The sequence below is a fragment of the Microsporum canis genome, genomic scaffold (genome assembly GCF_000151145.1).
Source record: "Microsporum canis CBS 113480 supercont1.2 genomic scaffold, whole genome shotgun sequence".
Lineage (NCBI taxonomy): Eukaryota > Fungi > Ascomycota > Eurotiomycetes > Onygenales > Arthrodermataceae > Microsporum > Microsporum canis.
The window spans coordinates 2,334,011-2,351,713 of record NW_003299168.1 but is presented as its reverse complement, the minus strand read 5'-3'; the positions used below and the strand labels follow the sequence as shown (position 1 = coordinate 2,351,713).

At 47.8% G+C, this 17,703-nt stretch overlaps 8 protein-coding genes across 8 annotated transcripts; 4 read left to right on the top strand and 4 right to left on the bottom strand.

Moving 5' to 3' along the window:
• Window positions 1-100: 100 nt before the first annotated feature.
• On the top strand, window positions 101-1,532 carry MCYG_02335 (conserved hypothetical protein; the record flags this gene model as incomplete). The annotated part of the gene is made up of 3 exons (XM_002849355.1): window positions 101-282; window positions 351-658; window positions 1,372-1,532. The coding sequence occupies 3 exons, from the start codon at window positions 101-103 to the stop codon at window positions 1,530-1,532; spliced, it is 651 nt and encodes a 216-aa protein (XP_002849401.1).
• A 1,377-nt stretch (window positions 1,533-2,909) lies between these two features.
• MCYG_02334 (HSF-type DNA-binding domain-containing protein) lies at window positions 2,910-4,833 on the bottom strand (the record flags this gene model as incomplete). The annotated part of the gene is made up of 4 exons (XM_002849354.1): window positions 2,910-3,667; window positions 3,723-3,792; window positions 3,850-4,218; window positions 4,327-4,833. 4 exons carry the CDS (start codon window positions 4,831-4,833, stop codon window positions 2,910-2,912), a joined length of 1,704 nt encoding a protein of 567 aa, XP_002849400.1.
• Window positions 4,834-7,587: 2,754 nt separating this feature from the next.
• On the top strand, window positions 7,588-8,574 carry MCYG_02333 (uncharacterized protein; the record flags this gene model as incomplete). The annotated part of the gene is made up of 5 exons (XM_002849353.1): window positions 7,588-7,657; window positions 7,707-7,726; window positions 7,796-7,896; window positions 8,222-8,502; window positions 8,543-8,574. 5 exons carry the CDS (start codon window positions 7,588-7,590, stop codon window positions 8,572-8,574), a joined length of 504 nt encoding a protein of 167 aa, XP_002849399.1.
• A 433-nt stretch (window positions 8,575-9,007) lies between these two features.
• Window positions 9,008-10,021, top strand: MCYG_02332 (xanthine phosphoribosyltransferase 1; the record flags this gene model as incomplete). Its single annotated transcript, XM_002849352.1, has 5 exons — window positions 9,008-9,040; window positions 9,225-9,331; window positions 9,419-9,731; window positions 9,802-9,914; window positions 9,973-10,021. 5 exons carry the CDS (start codon window positions 9,008-9,010, stop codon window positions 10,019-10,021), a joined length of 615 nt encoding a protein of 204 aa, XP_002849398.1.
• A 584-nt stretch (window positions 10,022-10,605) lies between these two features.
• On the bottom strand, window positions 10,606-11,082 carry MCYG_02331 (conserved hypothetical protein; the record flags this gene model as incomplete). Its single annotated transcript, XM_002849351.1, has 3 exons — window positions 10,606-10,767; window positions 10,878-10,946; window positions 11,035-11,082. The coding sequence occupies 3 exons, from the start codon at window positions 11,080-11,082 to the stop codon at window positions 10,606-10,608; spliced, it is 279 nt and encodes a 92-aa protein (XP_002849397.1).
• Window positions 11,083-11,425: 343 nt separating this feature from the next.
• Window positions 11,426-13,160, bottom strand: MCYG_02330 (uncharacterized protein; the record flags this gene model as incomplete). Its single annotated transcript, XM_002849350.1, has 3 exons — window positions 11,426-11,570; window positions 11,639-12,398; window positions 12,467-13,160. 3 exons carry the CDS (start codon window positions 13,158-13,160, stop codon window positions 11,426-11,428), a joined length of 1,599 nt encoding a protein of 532 aa, XP_002849396.1.
• Window positions 13,161-14,378: 1,218 nt separating this feature from the next.
• On the top strand, window positions 14,379-15,509 carry MCYG_02329 (uncharacterized protein; the record flags this gene model as incomplete). Its single annotated transcript, XM_002849349.1, has 1 exon — window positions 14,379-15,509. One exon carries the CDS (start codon window positions 14,379-14,381, stop codon window positions 15,507-15,509), a length of 1,131 nt encoding a protein of 376 aa, XP_002849395.1.
• Window positions 15,510-15,720: 211 nt separating this feature from the next.
• Window positions 15,721-17,064, bottom strand: MCYG_02328 (uncharacterized protein; the record flags this gene model as incomplete). Its single annotated transcript, XM_002849348.1, has 1 exon — window positions 15,721-17,064. The coding sequence occupies one exon, from the start codon at window positions 17,062-17,064 to the stop codon at window positions 15,721-15,723; it is 1,344 nt and encodes a 447-aa protein (XP_002849394.1).
• Window positions 17,065-17,703: the final 639 nt, after the last annotated feature.

Sequence of the window (17,703 nt, the reverse complement as noted above, 5' to 3'; positions counted from 1 at the left end):
TTACAGCTAATAAAATGCTTGTTTTCTTCATCTTTTGCAAGAATTCCTTCTAATATCAAAAAATCATCTACATTTGATTGAAGAAAGGCGAGAGGAAAGGATGCCTGCGACTACGTCCGAAGCAGATGTGATATTTAACAGGGCAAATGTTGCTCTTGCAAGAAGCCAGAGACTGATTGCGTCCTGGCTGCCTCCCAAAACCGCCGATGAAACAGCGAATGCAAAGTCTGAGGAGGAGCTTGAGAGAGAGGAAGATGAGATATTCACAGCGGTTCCAGAGAAGTAGGTAAAATCGGTCATCGTCTCTTATTGTTTTTGTATAGACCCCTAAGCTAACATTATGCCTTTAGACTAGGCTTGGGAGCACCTATCCCCCAGAAAGAGGCCGACGGAAGCATAAAGCGAACGGAACTCAGCTCTAATGATAAGCTCAGGAAACAACTATTAGGCAAGAACTTTCAAAAAGCCGAAGCAGCAAAGTCGAAGAATGCTAGGTCTCGAATAAAACCGGCCGACCCTATTCCTGGTCCAGGGAACGAGATAGTTGAAGACAGTGATGAGGAAGATGGCAGGTCGTCATTGGGTAAAGGCAAAAGAGAGAAACATTCTGAGGGCCAGTCGACGGCTTCTAAGGCGGTTTCCGGCACAAAAAAGAGAAGTAGCAGTTATCTGGACGAAGTTCTCTCGCAGAGAAAACCGAAGAAAGGGAGGAAATGACCTATTCGTGGGTATGGAGTTTTTATGGTGCGCTCATCCTTGGTTGAGTAGATTGAAATCTCTTCATCAACTCCCCATACGTATTGCGTGCATTGGTCGCGGGATCCTTTTCCCCCGAGCTGGAGACTGATGTGCGTGGTGTTGAGCCGAGTTCAGGTGATCTTTCGTTTGTTAACTGGGGCTCCGGTTCTCGCTGTGACTGCCTCTCTTGTTCAGGCTGCTTTTCCACGCTTGATTTGGTAGGCTGAGTTACCGCGCCGTTTTCAAGGAGGCGGGAACCATGGAAAGCCGTTAACAGTTTTTTTAGACCAAGTACCCTCTCTGGCCTCTTGAATGGGTCCAGCAGGTAGTCTACGTCTGGACTGTGGTCTCGTATCACACACCGTTGCGTCTGGCTCAAGTCCTGCAAGAACTCGATATTGGTACTCCGACCATCCGTCTCACCAAGTATATTGAGTGTAACCCACAGGCGTCTCATTCGAGAGCCACTAGGAAATTTCTCGTAGATAACAGAAGTCAACCCACTAGGGACTTCTCGCTCTGTCTGATTGAATAGATCAATCATCTTTTTTACCACAAGTTCCATCCAGCTCTCTCCTCCACCCATCTTCTCGCCAACACAGTACAAGTCAATAAGGCTACCGTATCTTACAGCCGCGCTCACATTCTCTTCTGGCCTCATGTGGGAACTATATAGCCATTCCACGAATGCTTTGAACGTCTCGGAGTCCAGCTCTGGAAGCCGGACTGGCCCTGCGGGACTCTTTGCTAGTAAGAGACTCGACAACCCAGTAGCCTCAAGGAGAAAAGGATGAACAAGAAACTCTTCATCTTCTGGACCGACGATAAATTTGACCGTGGTATTGAACCGGTTTCTATAATATCTCGTTAGCTTATGTTTCGTCTCTATCCGTTGTTCTTATTTCTAGAGTGGAAAAAAATAAACAGACTTCATCGTTATGGCAGTAGCTTCATTCTGGCCAGTCTTCTGTCTCTTCTCCTGTATCGAATCCTGCTTCGAAGACGAAGATGACGGTGCTCTCTTCTTCGTCTTCTCTAATGCTGTTTGCAGCGGGGTTTTTCTTTTCGGTCTCATTTGGTGATGGCGTCTGGTCAATATCGGCGCGTCACTATCAGACGACTCATTTGTACTCGGGCCTGGACTGGAATAATAATCATCATCCACCGCGCCCAGCCTGCCAATGACATCTACTCCGTCTGCGAAGTTGCTGTGTGGCGAAGACGAACCAGGGGACGTCATCCCAAAATAACGGTCGAAGTAATAACTCCAAGCGATATTGATATCCTGGATATCGAAGCTAGGAGTCAGCCAGTACAATTAAAATAGAATAAAGATGTATTATCTACATCTTTTTTTTTGGAAGATGATACTTATTTCCCACAAATTGTCCAGTGAATGTCCTACATCGGTGTTTTTGCATAGAAATAAACACAAACACAGCATAGCAACAATAACAAATTCGACGGACTCTGTAGAACGCTCTCATTTGCATACTGGAGAAGGAAACAAAAAGTAAAGAATAAACTGCTACAGCTACCTCCCTATGCCATGGTATATATGCCTCTGCACAATGCTGTGCCCATCCAAAACACCTCCCTCCTCCCTCCAGAGAAAAAGAAAAACACAAACATATAAAAGCCTAGACCAAGGAGCTGTGAATCCCATTGCCAATGGCTTTACTGTACAGCAAACGAAAGGGGCCATCCAGCCTAACACCCTGTAAATAAGAAGTACCAGAGCCAAACAAGGTAGAGAATTAAATGAATGGAGGAGGCTGGTATGAAAGAGTAGAAACAGACGAAATGACAGAAAAAACTGGTATACCGGAAAAAAAAAAAGAAAGAAATTAGGCTGATAGATCAAGAAATGGCCGGTGGTGTATAAAACGAGCTTCATTCATAGCGATAAATGCTGCCACCAAATGCATGCCAAACCGTGGGGGGTGTGAAAAATGCTGCAGATGTACAAGAAACATAGCTGGGTTTGAAGACGGCTGTAAAAGCAAATGGGGTATTTTTTTGACTTTTGGAAGGAATTGATGAAAATCCAAGATGAATTCCTTTTGAAGATGATATGGTATAATAGGAGAGAGAATGAAGGATAAACCAAAAATAGAGGAATGAAAATAGCAAAAAATGATATACTGTAAGGAAAAGCTAGGTAATAGCTTTCATTGAAGTCTTTTGCGCTTCCGGTCTTCTCCCAGCGGTCCGTCGGCGTCTTCTGCTCGTTCAGCAGCACTTGATGGGTTCAATAGGGAATGCACATTACTCGCCATACTCGATCGACGGGTTGCAGGCATTGACTCTATCGGGCGCGGGAACTTGGGTCCTCCTATCGACCAGCCATTGTCTGCCTGTGATGGATCTAGGAGTAAAGGTGGAGTAACCTGTCTAGGATGTTCTTGCTGCCGCCGTGGCCCACCGAGCTCGTATCGTGCCAGTGCATCTCGGACGTGTTGGTCTGAGGAATTGGGGTTCCGACTAGGTGAAGAGGGCCATTGGACGGATGCAGTAGGGCCGTACTGTGAATTGGGTGAGGGCCCGGCTGACGGAGGCCAACCGTGCTGCCTGATGTCGGCTGAGGTGTGGCGCCGGGCAAGGTTGGGGCCCGAGGAAGAGGATACTGATGCTAGAGGATGGAGGTTTGATTGTTGCGGGATCTGGGGTTTGCTGTAGATGGGTGTTTGGTTTCCGCCAAGAGATCCTTGACGGTGCGGTGAGATGGTGATATGAGGTGGTAAAGGATGGCGTATTCCGGAGGGCCGCCTACCGTCATCCTGGCATACCTGACGAGGTGAGAGTGGTGGGCCAGGGTCGATGGACATGGAAAAGTATGGTTGTCTTCCTGATAGCATAGCCTCCTGAGGATTTTCAAGAGTCCGGATATAATCCAGTTGTCGACTGATTTCCCGTTGCATGTTGGCAGCTGGTATGCCATGTCAGTATCTAGTTCGGCAATCTGCAATAATATACAAACTTACCCTCTTTGTGGATGGTATTTTCCGTGTCAGGGACTAGTGACACGATGAAAGACGACATTGTACTTGTCCACTGCAGAGGTCAAGTCAGTAGATCGATCGAGAGTAGGTGTGCTGAGGGATCTCTTACTTGATGGCACTTGGCCAGACCGTCGGCGAGGACATGGTAGTGCGAGCTAAGAAGCGCGTTATGATCCTCCATACGCGACAGGCGGTTATGCATGTCATACAAGGATTGTTCCAGACTGGCCATTCTGGGATCCTGGCCATCCATGGCGGTCTCTGCCGGAGTTCCTGGCTGGGACGGATTCGGTTTATGAGTAGAGAAGGAGTCTCTATGGATTAGCGCATGTCTAGAAGCTCTGCGCTTGATATCTCGTAAACCGGCAACATCTCCCTTTCTAAAGCTGCCATTACCGTGTCTGAATTCCCACATCGGCGAGTCCGGAGATCCGGTATGAAATACATCGCTCACTTTGTGGAAACCATACATGTTTAACTGTCTGACAAAGGAGGATATATTGGTATGTTTGAAATATTGACTATATCGTTGCCTGTCAGATACAAGTAGTTTTCGCCTAGACAATGGGTTAAGAGAAGCACGTACGACAAAACTTTTGAAAAGTCCGAGGAAGGGGACATGACGAAACTTTCGTTGGAACTTGACCAAGATATCAAATGCTGGATGCTGGGGTCCTGTAACATGCTGTAGAGAGCCGTTAGTATATATGCGATTTCCCCCCGGGATGCCGGAGACGAACCTGTATAGCTTGTGAATGAAGGCCGTCTGAACGACCTTTGGCTGCTGCCCGGCAGCTGCAGCGCCAATTGGATGGTTCGAGTTTGTGTTTTGCGACTGTATCGAGTCCATGGCGGTTCCGTTTGTATGGTTCGCATTGGCGGTGTCTGTCTCTGGACCGTTCTGGAGCGGCGGAGCCATTGACGTGGTCGTCGAGGTCGACGGGCTCATGTCCATAGGGTCACCGGGACTAATCGAATCGTTTGCGGGGGCAGTAGAGGAGAGGAGCGGTATTGTCCTTGCTTTCGCAGAGAGGTCACCAACGGGCGGCGCATGGAACGGGTTTCGCAAGGGAGGATCGAGCATGCGGTTCATGATCAGAGAAGAGGCAGAGATAGCCAGACCGAAGACAGGCTCGGAGATGTGTGTATAGTGTGGAGAAATCTAAAGCGTTCCCCGGAGACGGTCCCAGAAGAGACAGATAACGGCGTCGCCGTTTTACGTCCGCCACACAAGTAGGAGACGAATATAAAGGAGGCGAGAAGAGGAACAGGCCAACAGACGAGATCCGCGGCAAAAGGCTGGCGAGGGCAAAATTCCGGGGTGAGCTTGTAACGGTAGTTGGCTCGAGTATACGAAAGGCAGGCCTTCCACCCCCCCGGCCGAGTCCTTCTTAAGAGCAAGGGTTTTTTTATTCTGGGACTTCTTGTCGCAAGTCCGGCTTCAAGTGGGGGATAGAGATGGACACACTAGAGCAGGTGGAGCCGTCGAGGGGGGAGCAGTCAACGAGATCGCATCCAGAGATGAAGCCAGTATCATCGCATTCACAGTGTGTATATGGCTGTGGTGGTGGTGGTGGTTGTTATGGTTGTCGTCTTCGTTCTCGTTCTATATGGAAGATTTTTTTTTTGGGCGCAAGAAAAGCTGCAGCGAAGAAAGACGGGGGAAAAGGGCGGATTCTATGCAGGACGGAGGAAAGGGAGATTCTCTCGATGGACTCGCAGGGCTTATGAAGAGTTGATGCCGGCGTTATTCGAGGTCGAGGGAGACTTCGAGGATGGGTAGATGCTGGTAGCCGTCAGCTTGCGAGAGATGCAACCGAGGTTTCTTTCTTTTCTTCCACTGGAAGCGGTTGAAGAGATCTTTAGAAGAGGCGAAGAAGAAGAGAAGAAGAAGAAGGGAAAAAAGAAAAAGAGAAGACGACGGGATGATGGCAAAGGGGGCGGAAGTTCCTTCAGGGACGCTCTTGGGGCGAGAGAAGCAAAACTACTCCATTCTTTTTGCTGTCTGTCTGTCTGTCTGTCTGCTTCTTCTGTCCGTCTGCTACAGGTAGAAAAACTAGTTACTTCTCTTTCTTACCACTGCTGGAAGATGCCTTGGATGATACTTCGACCCCGACTTTCTTCGTCAAGCGGACAGGGACTGGGATACGGGGTCCAGGGATCAAGGGGTGCGAGCTGTGCAATAATACTATTTATAAAAGAGAGAAAGAGAGAAGAAGGAAAGATGAAACAATTCTCGAGTTGAGATCGAGAGAGAGAGAGAGAGAGAGAGAGAGAAGAGTAATGGAGTAGTTGATACATGAATACATGGTATAAAACCAATATAATGGATGATAACATCTGCACTTCAGCCTCAAGCAGGATCTTCCCTCTCGTTCTTCTCCTAGTGCCTGCTACTATTTCTTTTCTTTGGCGCCCGTTTCTCTCTGTCTGACCCCTGCTGGTGCTTAGACGGGCTTGCATCCAGCTATGTAGATGCTGTACATAGTCTGCCTGACTCGGGAGGGGAACACCCTTGAGAGCTCCATCCGGCCATGTAACGAAGCATAACATACATACATATATGTATATATACTCCAGAACATGTCTTTCTCCCACCTGGGGGCCGTGTGCTGCTGGCCTTGTTCCTGCAGACCCAACTTCCTCAGAGCCCACCTGCAGAATTCCTTTTTCCTTCCTTCGCCTCCTCTGTGTTTCTTGTTCTCTTGTCTCTCTCCCCTTGCACGCTTCTCTCCCTTTCGCCGTTGAAACGGGGAGGCGTTTTTCAGGCTGCCAGGCTGGTAGACGAACCCCCTTTTTTTTTCTTCCAAGCATTGCCATCCACCATCTGATATGAATGGCTGAGAGAGCTTTCTTGAGCTGTTTGACATGCATGGAATTCAGTGGGTTCCGCAGAACTTCTCGAACTGGAAGTAAATTTGGAAGTTTCGAAAAACCTACCCTGACAGACGTGATGTTGTCAGACCCGACCCCCTTTTGACCCATGGTAGTCAAGAAAACGAATTAGAACAATAAGCAGCCGATCGTGGGGATGGCTTCCGACGCCGTGGGTACGATCTGGTGCGCTATCCTTTTCCTTCCGGGCGGGTGAGCTGTCACCACCGCGTATGGGATAGGTCACCTTTTCCCGTCCAAGAAGAGGCTTGTGATAGGCGGTACCATTCTTCTTCTGCCTCTTTTCTTCTTTTCTTTTCTTTTCTTTCCATTCCCTCTTCCCTTAAATTCATCCTTTTTCTTCTCTCTTGAGCTTTGATCGTTGCACAATAACCAGCCAAACGACCAGTAGGAACCGTTCCCATCCGAAGTTGATATAACCGATTTCTTGGTCCTTCTGTGCGATGATGGGGTTGAAAGAAAAAAAAAAAAATTTTCAAACACTCAATCAGCGACATGACTTCTCAGCTAGTGGTGTCTCTTTCTGGTTCTCTATCCTCCCCCCTCACCATCATTGTCGAACTTGTTTCCCAGGAGCCATGATCCCGGGATATGGACGAGGTCGTACGCTTCCCCCTAACTAATGTGTAAAATGTAGGATTTTATGCATTGTTGTTGTTGCCAATCCATACTGGATGATGGCCATAAATAGTCCGAAATAGTGTGAGATGGCGCAGATGGTCGAAAATTTCTTGTTTCTTGAAGGGATGACAAGGTCTCTCTCACTCTCTCTTTCTCTTTCTTGGAACATCCCCTTCTCCGAAGATCGGCTGCTTGCTAGGCTCCGGCTTACCCTTGACAGAGCTCAAAGCGCGCTGTCGATTTCGCATGGATCATCCGATCTTGACACATCTTGGCTGGAGTTCGTTCGTCTTATTAGTTCGTGACCCCTTGGGATGCTTTTTGCCCAGACATGCTGAGAACACGCTTCTGTCTCTTCAGCTTGTTTCTGTTTCCACAGATAATCCTGGTCGTTCGGTCAGGTGGGTGCATAGGGTCTGTACTCTTCTCCGAATCTACATCTCGACACAGCCCGAATCACCACGCAGCAAGTAAGATGCTAAAACTAGACGAGCGGGGTTATGTTGTGTACTCCGTCTGTATGTATACTTCGTGTGCAGTTGAGCCTGTTCCAGCCGTTCATGAAGCTTTCCCCGTATATCGATGACCTTTCTACAAACGGCCCGGGCTTACTCGAAGCTGCTCCTTGCAGTCATATAATGTAATATTGATGTTGGAAGTCGCACGACCAAAAAAGTACGAAGCATGTCGTACAGAACCAGTTGTTAAGGTGGCGGTGGCTCTTTGGCCCATCAGTATTGCCTTACTCCGATACCGAAACAGCCCCCGTGGTTATGAATATACAAGGGCATCCTTCATAAACGGTTTCGAAGAAGGGGCTCAGATGTTCTTCTCTAGGCCGGGAGGTCATCTTGATTCTGGGATGTACTCTGTAGTTTCTTCCCACCCCACGGCCTCTCTGCTCTCCCAAGTCGACACACCGTCTATTGGCCTGTTTGATAGCTGTTAGCTCTATACTTACATAGTATATCTCTGTACTCCGTATGGGCTGGGGACAACGCCATCAAAGCCTTCCACAGAGCATTGACCACTACTTTAGTTAAATACGCCTCGTATATCTTCGTGGCGTCTGGCGATCCTGCAAGCATTGAAGAAGAACGTCTCGAGATGAAAGGCTCAACGCTCCGTCTAGCCGGCTGCGCTGGCTCGGACCGTTGGCCTCAGTCACCCGCCCCTCCTCCTGCTCATCATCATCAAAAACAACAGCAGCAACAACCTGGTGACCGGCGTTATCGCCTCATATTCAGTACGACGTATGTAGTTGCTCTGCTGTTGAACGGCCGTAGATATCCCGAAAGGGCATGCCGAAGCTTCTTAGGGCTCAAACCCTTATCAATCAGCTAGTAAAAAAAGGTTGGAGGCTGCTAAAGCCTTCACCGGCGCCCTCCGTGACTGTCGCATGTCTAGAAGGGAGGCAGGGCAAAAAATATATAAAAAATATCAAATAAAGAGATTCTCAAAGCCTGGTTGATAAGTTCTCTTCTTCCCTTTCCTGTTCAAGTTATATACTTCGATTGCAGTCTGAGTATATAAAGTCAGGTATGTGAATAGTTAAACGCGCCATCCAGCTTGTTGCATGGCTAAGTATTTAACTGATGTCATCCCGCTATTTTGCTCCCCCAAGAAGTGTTTTGTTTCTCTTCCTGGGCGACTCAAGCTAATACGTTGGACTTTTTTTGATATAGAAGGACTGGCCATATATAAAACGAGGGACGAAGACTATTGGTAGAGTCAGGGATCAATCAGTCAACATGGTCGAGAAGGCCTACGTCACATACAACCAGGTACGGATATAAAAGGGGTCTAGAGAGATTCTTTGTCTCCTGTTGTATACACATAAAGGGACCTAGCCGGCTCTAAACCCTTTCTTTCCTGTTGTCATACCGTTTCAACAGCCATTAGGCAAGGATATAAACCGAGAGATGAATAGCTCCGTGTCTGACAGGTGTTTGGTTGTGGTGTCTATAGGTACATAAGCTGTGCCAGGCTTCTGCAGGCCGCATCCTCGATGAATTCCGCCCAAACCTCATGATCGCCATCGGTGGTGGAGGATATGTGCCTGCACGAATGCTAAGGTATGAGGGAACATTCTCCTACCGATATACACGGAGTTACTTATACTTACTTTCTTCGACACTAACTGGGAACCTGTGACGCCACAGGTCGTTTCTCAAAAAGAAGGATTCTCCAAATATCCCTATCCAGGCCATCGGACTCTCACTGTACGAAGATCTAGGCAGAGGTGACCCCGAGGAAGTCCCCGGTACCAAAGTCACACGCACACAATGGCTGGACCTGAGCTCGCTGGAGATGGCCAACCTGATTGGAAAGAATGTTCTCATAGTTGATGAGGTCGATGACACCCGCACGACCCTGGAATACGCCGTTCGTGAACTTGAGAAAGACGTAGAACTTGCGCAAAAGCAGCTTGGCCGACAGGGAGAGAAGACCACCTTCTCTGTCTTTGTCCTACACGTGAGTATAACACTCCATCCACAAAAAAAGGAGAGTATACAGTGCTAAATTTTCTCTTCGTGCAATATAGAATAAAGATAAGCCAAAGAAGGGCCAACTCCCACCAGACATGCTCGCAGAGAACCGATATCTTGCTGCAGTCACCAGCGGAGATGTTTGGATCTGCTATCCTTGGGAAGCTACGTTAGTCTTCCCTCCTCTTCATACATGCATTTGCATTGTTTACTGACTCCAAGTATAGTGATATCGATGAGCATGACCGACTTGCTAAAGAGAACCCCCTCAAATAAACATAAAATGACCAAAAGCACAAGCTATTGTTAGACCTTTATATGATATTTCCTTCTTTCACCTTTGCTCGCCTAATTTAGAACTTTGGCCTTGTCTCGCGAAACGGTCATATTACCCATTAGTTATAAAGGCGGCTCAACGGCGTTAAGGCTGTAAGATACGGCTGCTTGCCTGTTTTCAAAGTCCATACCCCTATATCTAGAGATGGAGTATAGTATACCCTCCTCTATCATGACACTTCAGGGGCAAAGTTGATTGGCTGTCAGACTCCTGGCCTGCCGTGCAATTCACCGGTTTCAGACCATATGTATATTTAAAACGAGGATATCTTGACCTTTATAGATAAGTCCACCCGTCAACACTTAAAAGCCATGTAAATTATAATAATATTTAATATTTATCTCCCAAGCGCCGCCGGTTGATGGGTTGCATGAAATATCCCATAATCCGCAAAAAAAAATGTGAAAAACCATATAATATGCATCTACGACGAAAATTATCTCCTTACATACCTCCCCTTCATGTCCATTGTGAACCCTCCGGCGGTCGTTCCAATCATTGTCTAGTATTCATTGCCGTCAATTCAATCGACATCCACTTTCATTGCCCTCAATTCGGTTGTTGCTGTAGTTATTTCTGCCTGTAGAGATTTATATGCGTCCGGTACGTCGTTGAATGTGAAGACACCCCAGCCAAGTCGGAAGAGGAGGTATGAACCCAGCACCATAAGGAAGTATGTCGGAAGCTATAAAGAACGGTTAGATGGGAAATTAGCGAATGTGTCTTCCCGTAGTGGCATGCGAGAAAAAAAGGGCCGGGAGAGCCTCCATTGCTTTGATTTTGTGGGAGACGCACATGTGGGATGATTTCCTCCTGTATAGTTTGGTTAAGTGGTAGAAGGCCCAGGTACAAGGCCAGGTAGAGCTGAGAACAAAGTATAGATTAGAATATACCCCTTAAGCATGCGCGAATATCTTTGATGTAATCAAAATGAACCTGGTGTCCAACCTACCGATGTTACTAGCAATGCAACGGAAAGGGTTTGCTGCGCGCGTGTCATGCTTGCGGCTGTAAAAAACAACGTCTTGGGGTATTAGCGAGAGTATGTGACGGTCTTCTACCAGGATTTTGATGACACAACAATTGAAAGATCCCCCGTTCTATATAATATCAAGAGGTGTGGTATGTCAATCCTTTAAAGCTCTTCTTCTTGCTTGTTGCAAAGGGGCCGCTGTTGCGATATGAGGTTCCCGATATGGTTAGCGCATGCTTATGTAATGAGGCAAATATAAGACCCATATAACCGTTAGATATATTCATATAGTTACGCTACCATCTCTAATAGACAATATTTTATAGGATAAACGTTTAACTTCTATGTATTTCAAGCAGATTACTAGCTATTATACCTTGATCGCTGACATAGTCCACAGGACACATCCTTTATCCCCCGACTCCAGAAACGAGCCCAGCTCCAGTTTATTTGGGTCCTGGCCGACACACATTCCAGGCTCGTCGCCAATGAGCTTCCTTAGCATTCGTTTGCATCTGTTATACCTCATTAGCTCAGTCTACAGGATGGACGCACTGTTATGGCTGTTGGCAAGGGTGCATACCTGTCTCGAGTGATACTATATTCCCTCTTTTCTCCGCAGTAGGCGCCTGCCGGGATGTTGAAAAAGGACGCATTAAGCGCAACACGAATTCCTCCCTTCTTGTCCCGCTTCCCGTCCTCTGTGAAGCGATATGAACAATCGGCGTAGCCCCTCTCCACACAAGTATCCTGTACGAATCCTGTCGGTTTGAAGTCTGGATATAGGGTGGTCGCTTCACCCTCACGGCTACAAAACTGTTCGATTGCATCCTCCGCAATCTTGCGCGTGATTGGTGTGACCCCAGGGGTTGGAAGTATGCCCTTGTTTGCAGGATAGCAGAAAAACGCATCAAACCCAATAGGATGGAACGAAAAAGCACCACAGTTATCGATGTCAGTAACCGTTCCCCCATGCTTATACAGGACGGTATCGGTATCGCAGCCATCAACTACCTGCTCCAGATATTGCCTGCAGTACTTTTCCGTTATTTTATACTCACCAGACCCTTCGCATTTGTCAGAATAGGCTGCAGTGAAAGCAGTTTCTTTGATCCATGTGCTCTCGTCGCGTTTCTTTACCACATGGCCATCTTGGGCTTTGCAGAAGTTTTTTATATCTTCCAATGCGGCATCGCGGTATTCATAATCCAAGAAAATACCATTTATGTCTGGACCTTTACAGGTCTTTTCGGTGAGGGGTTCAGCATCGATCATAAAGTCATACGTTCCGCAGCCTTGTTCTAGGCTGGCACCGCCATATAGAACACGCGAGTTGTATTGGCCTATTTAGCAATAGAAGGTTAGAATACAATGCTCATGGAATGTGAGAATATAGGCGGTCTAAACTTACAAGTATCGACCATATTATTATATGCATCAACGCAATTCTTGGGGCATGCATCGTTCTTCAGACCAAACTTGAAGTTAAACAGCACGCGAATACCGTCGAGGGGGCTATCTTTATACCGTCCGCCGAAGAGATTGTTCTGGCCAATCGTCTTCCTTTGATCGATGGAGAGGTCTTCTTTGCAAAAGACTTCGGCCAGTGCCTTGATATACCCCGGGTCGGTGCCACGGAGCAACTCATTGTTGCTTCCTTGCTGGGTGCATTTAGCGATCTTAGAAGAAACTGTTTGTGATGGAATTGTAGCTGTCCAAGGGGCAGGGAGCTGTATCTGTTGGAAATCCCGCTTCGCATCCACCTTTGTGAATGGGCACGCCGCAGGAGGCTCCATAGTGGTTGTCGTCGTCATCATGGGCATATCAGTGCTCTGAGGCATATTCTGGTCCGAGGTAGGGTACGATGGGGGCTTGGTTGGTGCTGGGGGGATTCCAGGGGCAGGTTTGAATAGCCAGGCTGCGAGAGCTCCAGCACCGACTACTCCAGCTCCAGCAGCAATGGCGACGGCAATGGTCTCTCCATTGCTCTCTGTGGTGGTAATTGTCATAGCCTTCGTTATTGGTGGTGCCAGGCCACTGATGGATATTGAAGTCGGGGTGAAAACACCTATAGGGATTAGTAACGGCAGAGCTAAAGAGCACATTTTGCAACGACAAGACAGGGGCTTCACCAGTGACCGGGTGACCATCACTCGTCGCCACAGAAGTTATAGGTGTTGGGCCTTCTGTCGTGGTCTTCTCTGGCCCTGTGGGAGCAGGTATCGCTGCAACTTCAAGGCCGGAGGACAAGAGGAGGTAAATAGCGCATCTCCTGAACATCCCGTTATGCTGATACCGTTGTCTCATTTGTATTAGACTCAGCTCTATATAAGAATAAGTAGAAGGATTTTGAAGGGGATAAAACAATTATGAGAGTTAGAAGACAAAAATTGGTATTGAATGAGTCTACTCTACAGGAGAATGATGGGCGGCCTCGATTGACCATATATAATGTACTAATGTCGACTCTATCTCCTTTACTTCATCTATAAATAGGCCATATACGTAAAACCAGGTAGCTGGGAGTCAATAATGCATATAACAACTGCAGGATAACATTAATGCAACAACTGCGGCTCATATTATCCTCCGAAGCCGCAGCGCGGGACCCTATTATAGACAAGGGCGAGTAGAGGTATGGGGGTACCTAGTTTCAGGCCTGGTTAGTGTTGTAGAGGGCTAGGGGGTTGTCTTGGTAGGGTGCAGTTTGATTGCATTGCTATATTTGAGTATATTTGACAAACATAGTATACAAGCATCCTCTGTACGTACATCCAACATTCATCTCCATATTTAATATATATATCTCCCGAATCCTGGGGGCGCAGTAGGCTGCATCTTGGTGTTGGTAATGTGTTGGTGTTGGTAATGAAGGACAAGCAGGATGACCGTTAGACACCTATTTGTGTAAATTATTCCAACTACCATCCTCTTAGAAGTAGCGGTGACGACGATAACGAAACTAGTCACGATGTAGAAATGGGGGTTGATACAAGTTGAAAATAGCAGTTGGATGCACTGCCGTGAATATTTTACGTAGCAAGCTGGTTACTATGTGTATAACATAGGCCGTAGTATGAAGCTAACAATATGAGCAAGATAGGCAACATGAGCGGCTGGTAAGGATCTGGGGGTCTGGGGGGTATGGAAGAAGGCTCCTCGAGGAAAAGAGGGACGGCCGGGAGGCCGGGAGAAAGAAATATATAATGCGACTGGTAGCTGAAGTTCAGACTGGATATGCAAGCTCTTCTATTCAATACAGCACCAAGTACCAATAGTGCAGCATATACCTTCTGACACACACCAATATTAATAAATCAAGTATGATTAATTTTGTGCCCTTACTGTTCTTTCTATCGGTCTGCACGGCCATCACCATACGATCAAACGAGACACACACTCCTCCCCGTATAGATGTTCGAGTTCCACAACAGCGGGTGGAGGTATACGACAACGAGGTTGACTTCATAGACCCTATCACCCAAGCAACGATACCACTGTCTCGAGTGCTGGTTGTTGATGAGCCAAAAGAAGCGATTGACAGGTGGTTCGACTGGGACGAGACATGCACAGATAAAATCGACCGGGGGAAGATAACCGCAGCATTTAAAGGTGCCTTGGAGCTGGCACAGCATAGCTCCACGTTTCTTAAGGATCTGGATGATGGCCTTGCGGGGGAAGGGACAAAGGCGCGCAGAGTGAGCTATATCGTGACGAAAGACCCTGCCTTCACCCAAATGTTCTATGCGTTAGACGATCGTATCGGCTATGTGAAAGAGTCATTCGATATTTTGCTTGACAAAATGACGCGCTACGAAGGACGTGGTATAGACGGGGCTGATGGCGTCCGCTTCATCTGCGATAGGGAGGGGATCATAAAGGATAACGAGGGGGGGTCATATTGCGGGTATGAACAGCCATACACCCACACACTCTTGCTATATGGTATCTCCCAAAAGCTAACCAGAACTGGCCTGAGCAGGACCGGCGCAAGCGCAGCCCAGGCAATCGTTAACCTACCGGGTGATCGGGGTTTGGGGGGGATTGAGGAAAAATATGTCTTTTCGCATTCCCACAGCATGGTGTTTTGCCCGGTATTTTTTAATGATGATATGTTCCCAAATATTGATGCCCTGGCGGGTACCACCGAGGAAATGGTTCCGAGGACCTTGGACCACCTTGATTGCAGAGAGCGAATAATGATTCACGAGTGGCTACATCTCAAATTCACCAGAAACATCCCTTCTATACCGGACGAAATTGGCTTTGAAAGGGCGGCGAAAGTCGCAGGGAAAAAACCTCCAGGGAAACCCCGTAAGGCAGATTGGGCAAATGCAAAGATAAACTGCGATAACTATGCCTGGTATGCGATCTATGCTTACTGGAACAACGAACGCAAAGGCTGTGGCAAGGACGTGTGGCCTGCTCACATCAAGAAACCCAACAAACCATAACCTGGGAGGACGACAAGATGCCGGCAATGAAAGTCCTGTAACTAGAGGAATAATATATTAGAGTTTAGGTTCATTAGCTCAACGAACAATGTAAGCTTTAGCTTGGCGTGGTTTCTGTACCATGCCGTTCAAGAGGTTACCCATATCAGCGCCGTAGCAAATTCTCGTTAACGAATGGTGTTTAAGCTTAGGATGTTGGATGAATAATAGGTTAGCTTTGCTCCAGAATGGCACGGAACCTTTGGATAGTCTCTCGATCAGGGTAGTAATCGTAACCTAGAAAGACAGGGCAGTGATCCGTCTTGAATGTATGGGTGATTGTTTCCCAGGGGGCAATTGGACATCTCCTGCTCAACTCGCGAACGTCATCTAGCTCCAGGTTCTGGACGCCGTATGACCCAGCCTTATTCAATATAGAAAATCCTTGAAAATACAAGTTTCCTAGACATGAAAAGTCTGGGTGACTGAGTGCCGGGAGCAACACACGTAAAAAATCAGCGACTATATGTATATTATGGTGAAGAGCGATCCGGCTGAGGTTCCGAGCGGTGCCACACCGGGAATGACGGGTAAGCAGTGGGCATTCTCCAAAGGTGATAGTAAGTGACCTCAGCGTCTGCCTGACATTTGAAAGAAAGGACACAGTGTCATCAAACCAAGTATAGTAGTTGCGGAGGTCGATATCCTGGTGGACAGGTGGAATCTTACACTCAAACCTGACAAGTGAGGTGCATCGCCGCGCCGAGAGGGTACGAAGAGCAGTCCACATGGGGCCTGGGAATATAGCTGCTTCCCCGACCTGTTGACGACGGTAGAGGTTTGCTGTAATTGAACCTCTGTAAGTATCACCCCGAGAACGGTTTTTCAGACTGCAGGCATGTTCTGATGCGATATCCTGAGCAATAGGGGTGCCGTCGGGAAAAGCGCCTTCATCCTGAAGATGGTCGAGGATGAGGGTGTGAAGGGTCGTGGGGTCCAAGGCATCGATGATAGCGTCAACGAGCCCTCGGTGCATCCAGCCGACCAGGCGAAGATGGGTGACAGCAGGGAAGAGTCGCGGTGGGTTTCTGCGAATAAACGGCTGATCGTAGAGATAATAGAGGTTATGGATTGAGGCAAGGTCAAGGTGACGAACGTTGGTGAAGCGTGCAAACACGTTCCACAACTCGTAGTCAATCTCCGCGAGGGCCTCTTCTTCCCAGTCGATCCAGACCAGTGTCCACTTCAGGGACTTGACGCAGAGAGCGAGCTCTGGGCGATCGGTCATAAGCCTTAGGAAAGCCCTCTGCTGGGGGACGAGGTTTACCTGACGATACTCATCGCCAAAGTCCGCGTGAACCTCAGGGCGGATCTCGTCTTCACATTCGGGAAGCCGGCCGCGGTTGTGGGAGGAGAGGTCCACCGTGTCGAGGAGGAAATGGAGGGCCAAGGGGCGGAGGGCCCAACAGGTGAGACTTAGGCGCGCGAGTGATGGCTTGTCCTCGACCAGTTCTTCAAGGATGAGGGAGAGGATATCATAAGGGAGGCTGGGGAGGACGGGTGCTCGCGAGCCCATGGTTCAGGGCTGGATAACGAGGGAGGTTCGAGTGTCGAGTGTCGAGTGTTGGATATCATATTAGTGTTAAAGATACCAGAGCCCTCACACCGGTATATATAGCCGCATCCAACCACTGTGGAAACCAACAGCTCCAACTGTTGGTTGCTTGTAGTGGTTGGGCTGCATGGATATCATCCATGCGGTAGTGTGGGAATGTAGCAGGTTGGTTTGAAGCATTAGCTCCTCATTTCTAACCAGGATAGACATAGTCGACCATAATCGTTAAAAACAACATGACTGTCGTGAAATCACTGAATGCTATACTTCCCTAGGACAACAACAAGTTACCAGGCCATTCACATAGTATACGGTGGTAGGTGTTGGTTATTCCATGGGGCAGAAAGGCCTTTTTTGTCCCGTAGCCTCATAGTAACACTAGTCACGTGATAGTTTCACATATATTTCGAGCGCAGCAACAAGCTTCTCGCAAGATATGCATGGTAACTTGGAGGACAAGAGTGATCTATATCACCTGCGTAATTGTACTGCATATCGGCTATGGCATCGAGAATTGTGTGAACTGGACAGATAAACCGACATCGTGGCTTTAGTTGCCTGCCCGGTCCGTTAACTATTTACAGCTCGTTCAATATTAAA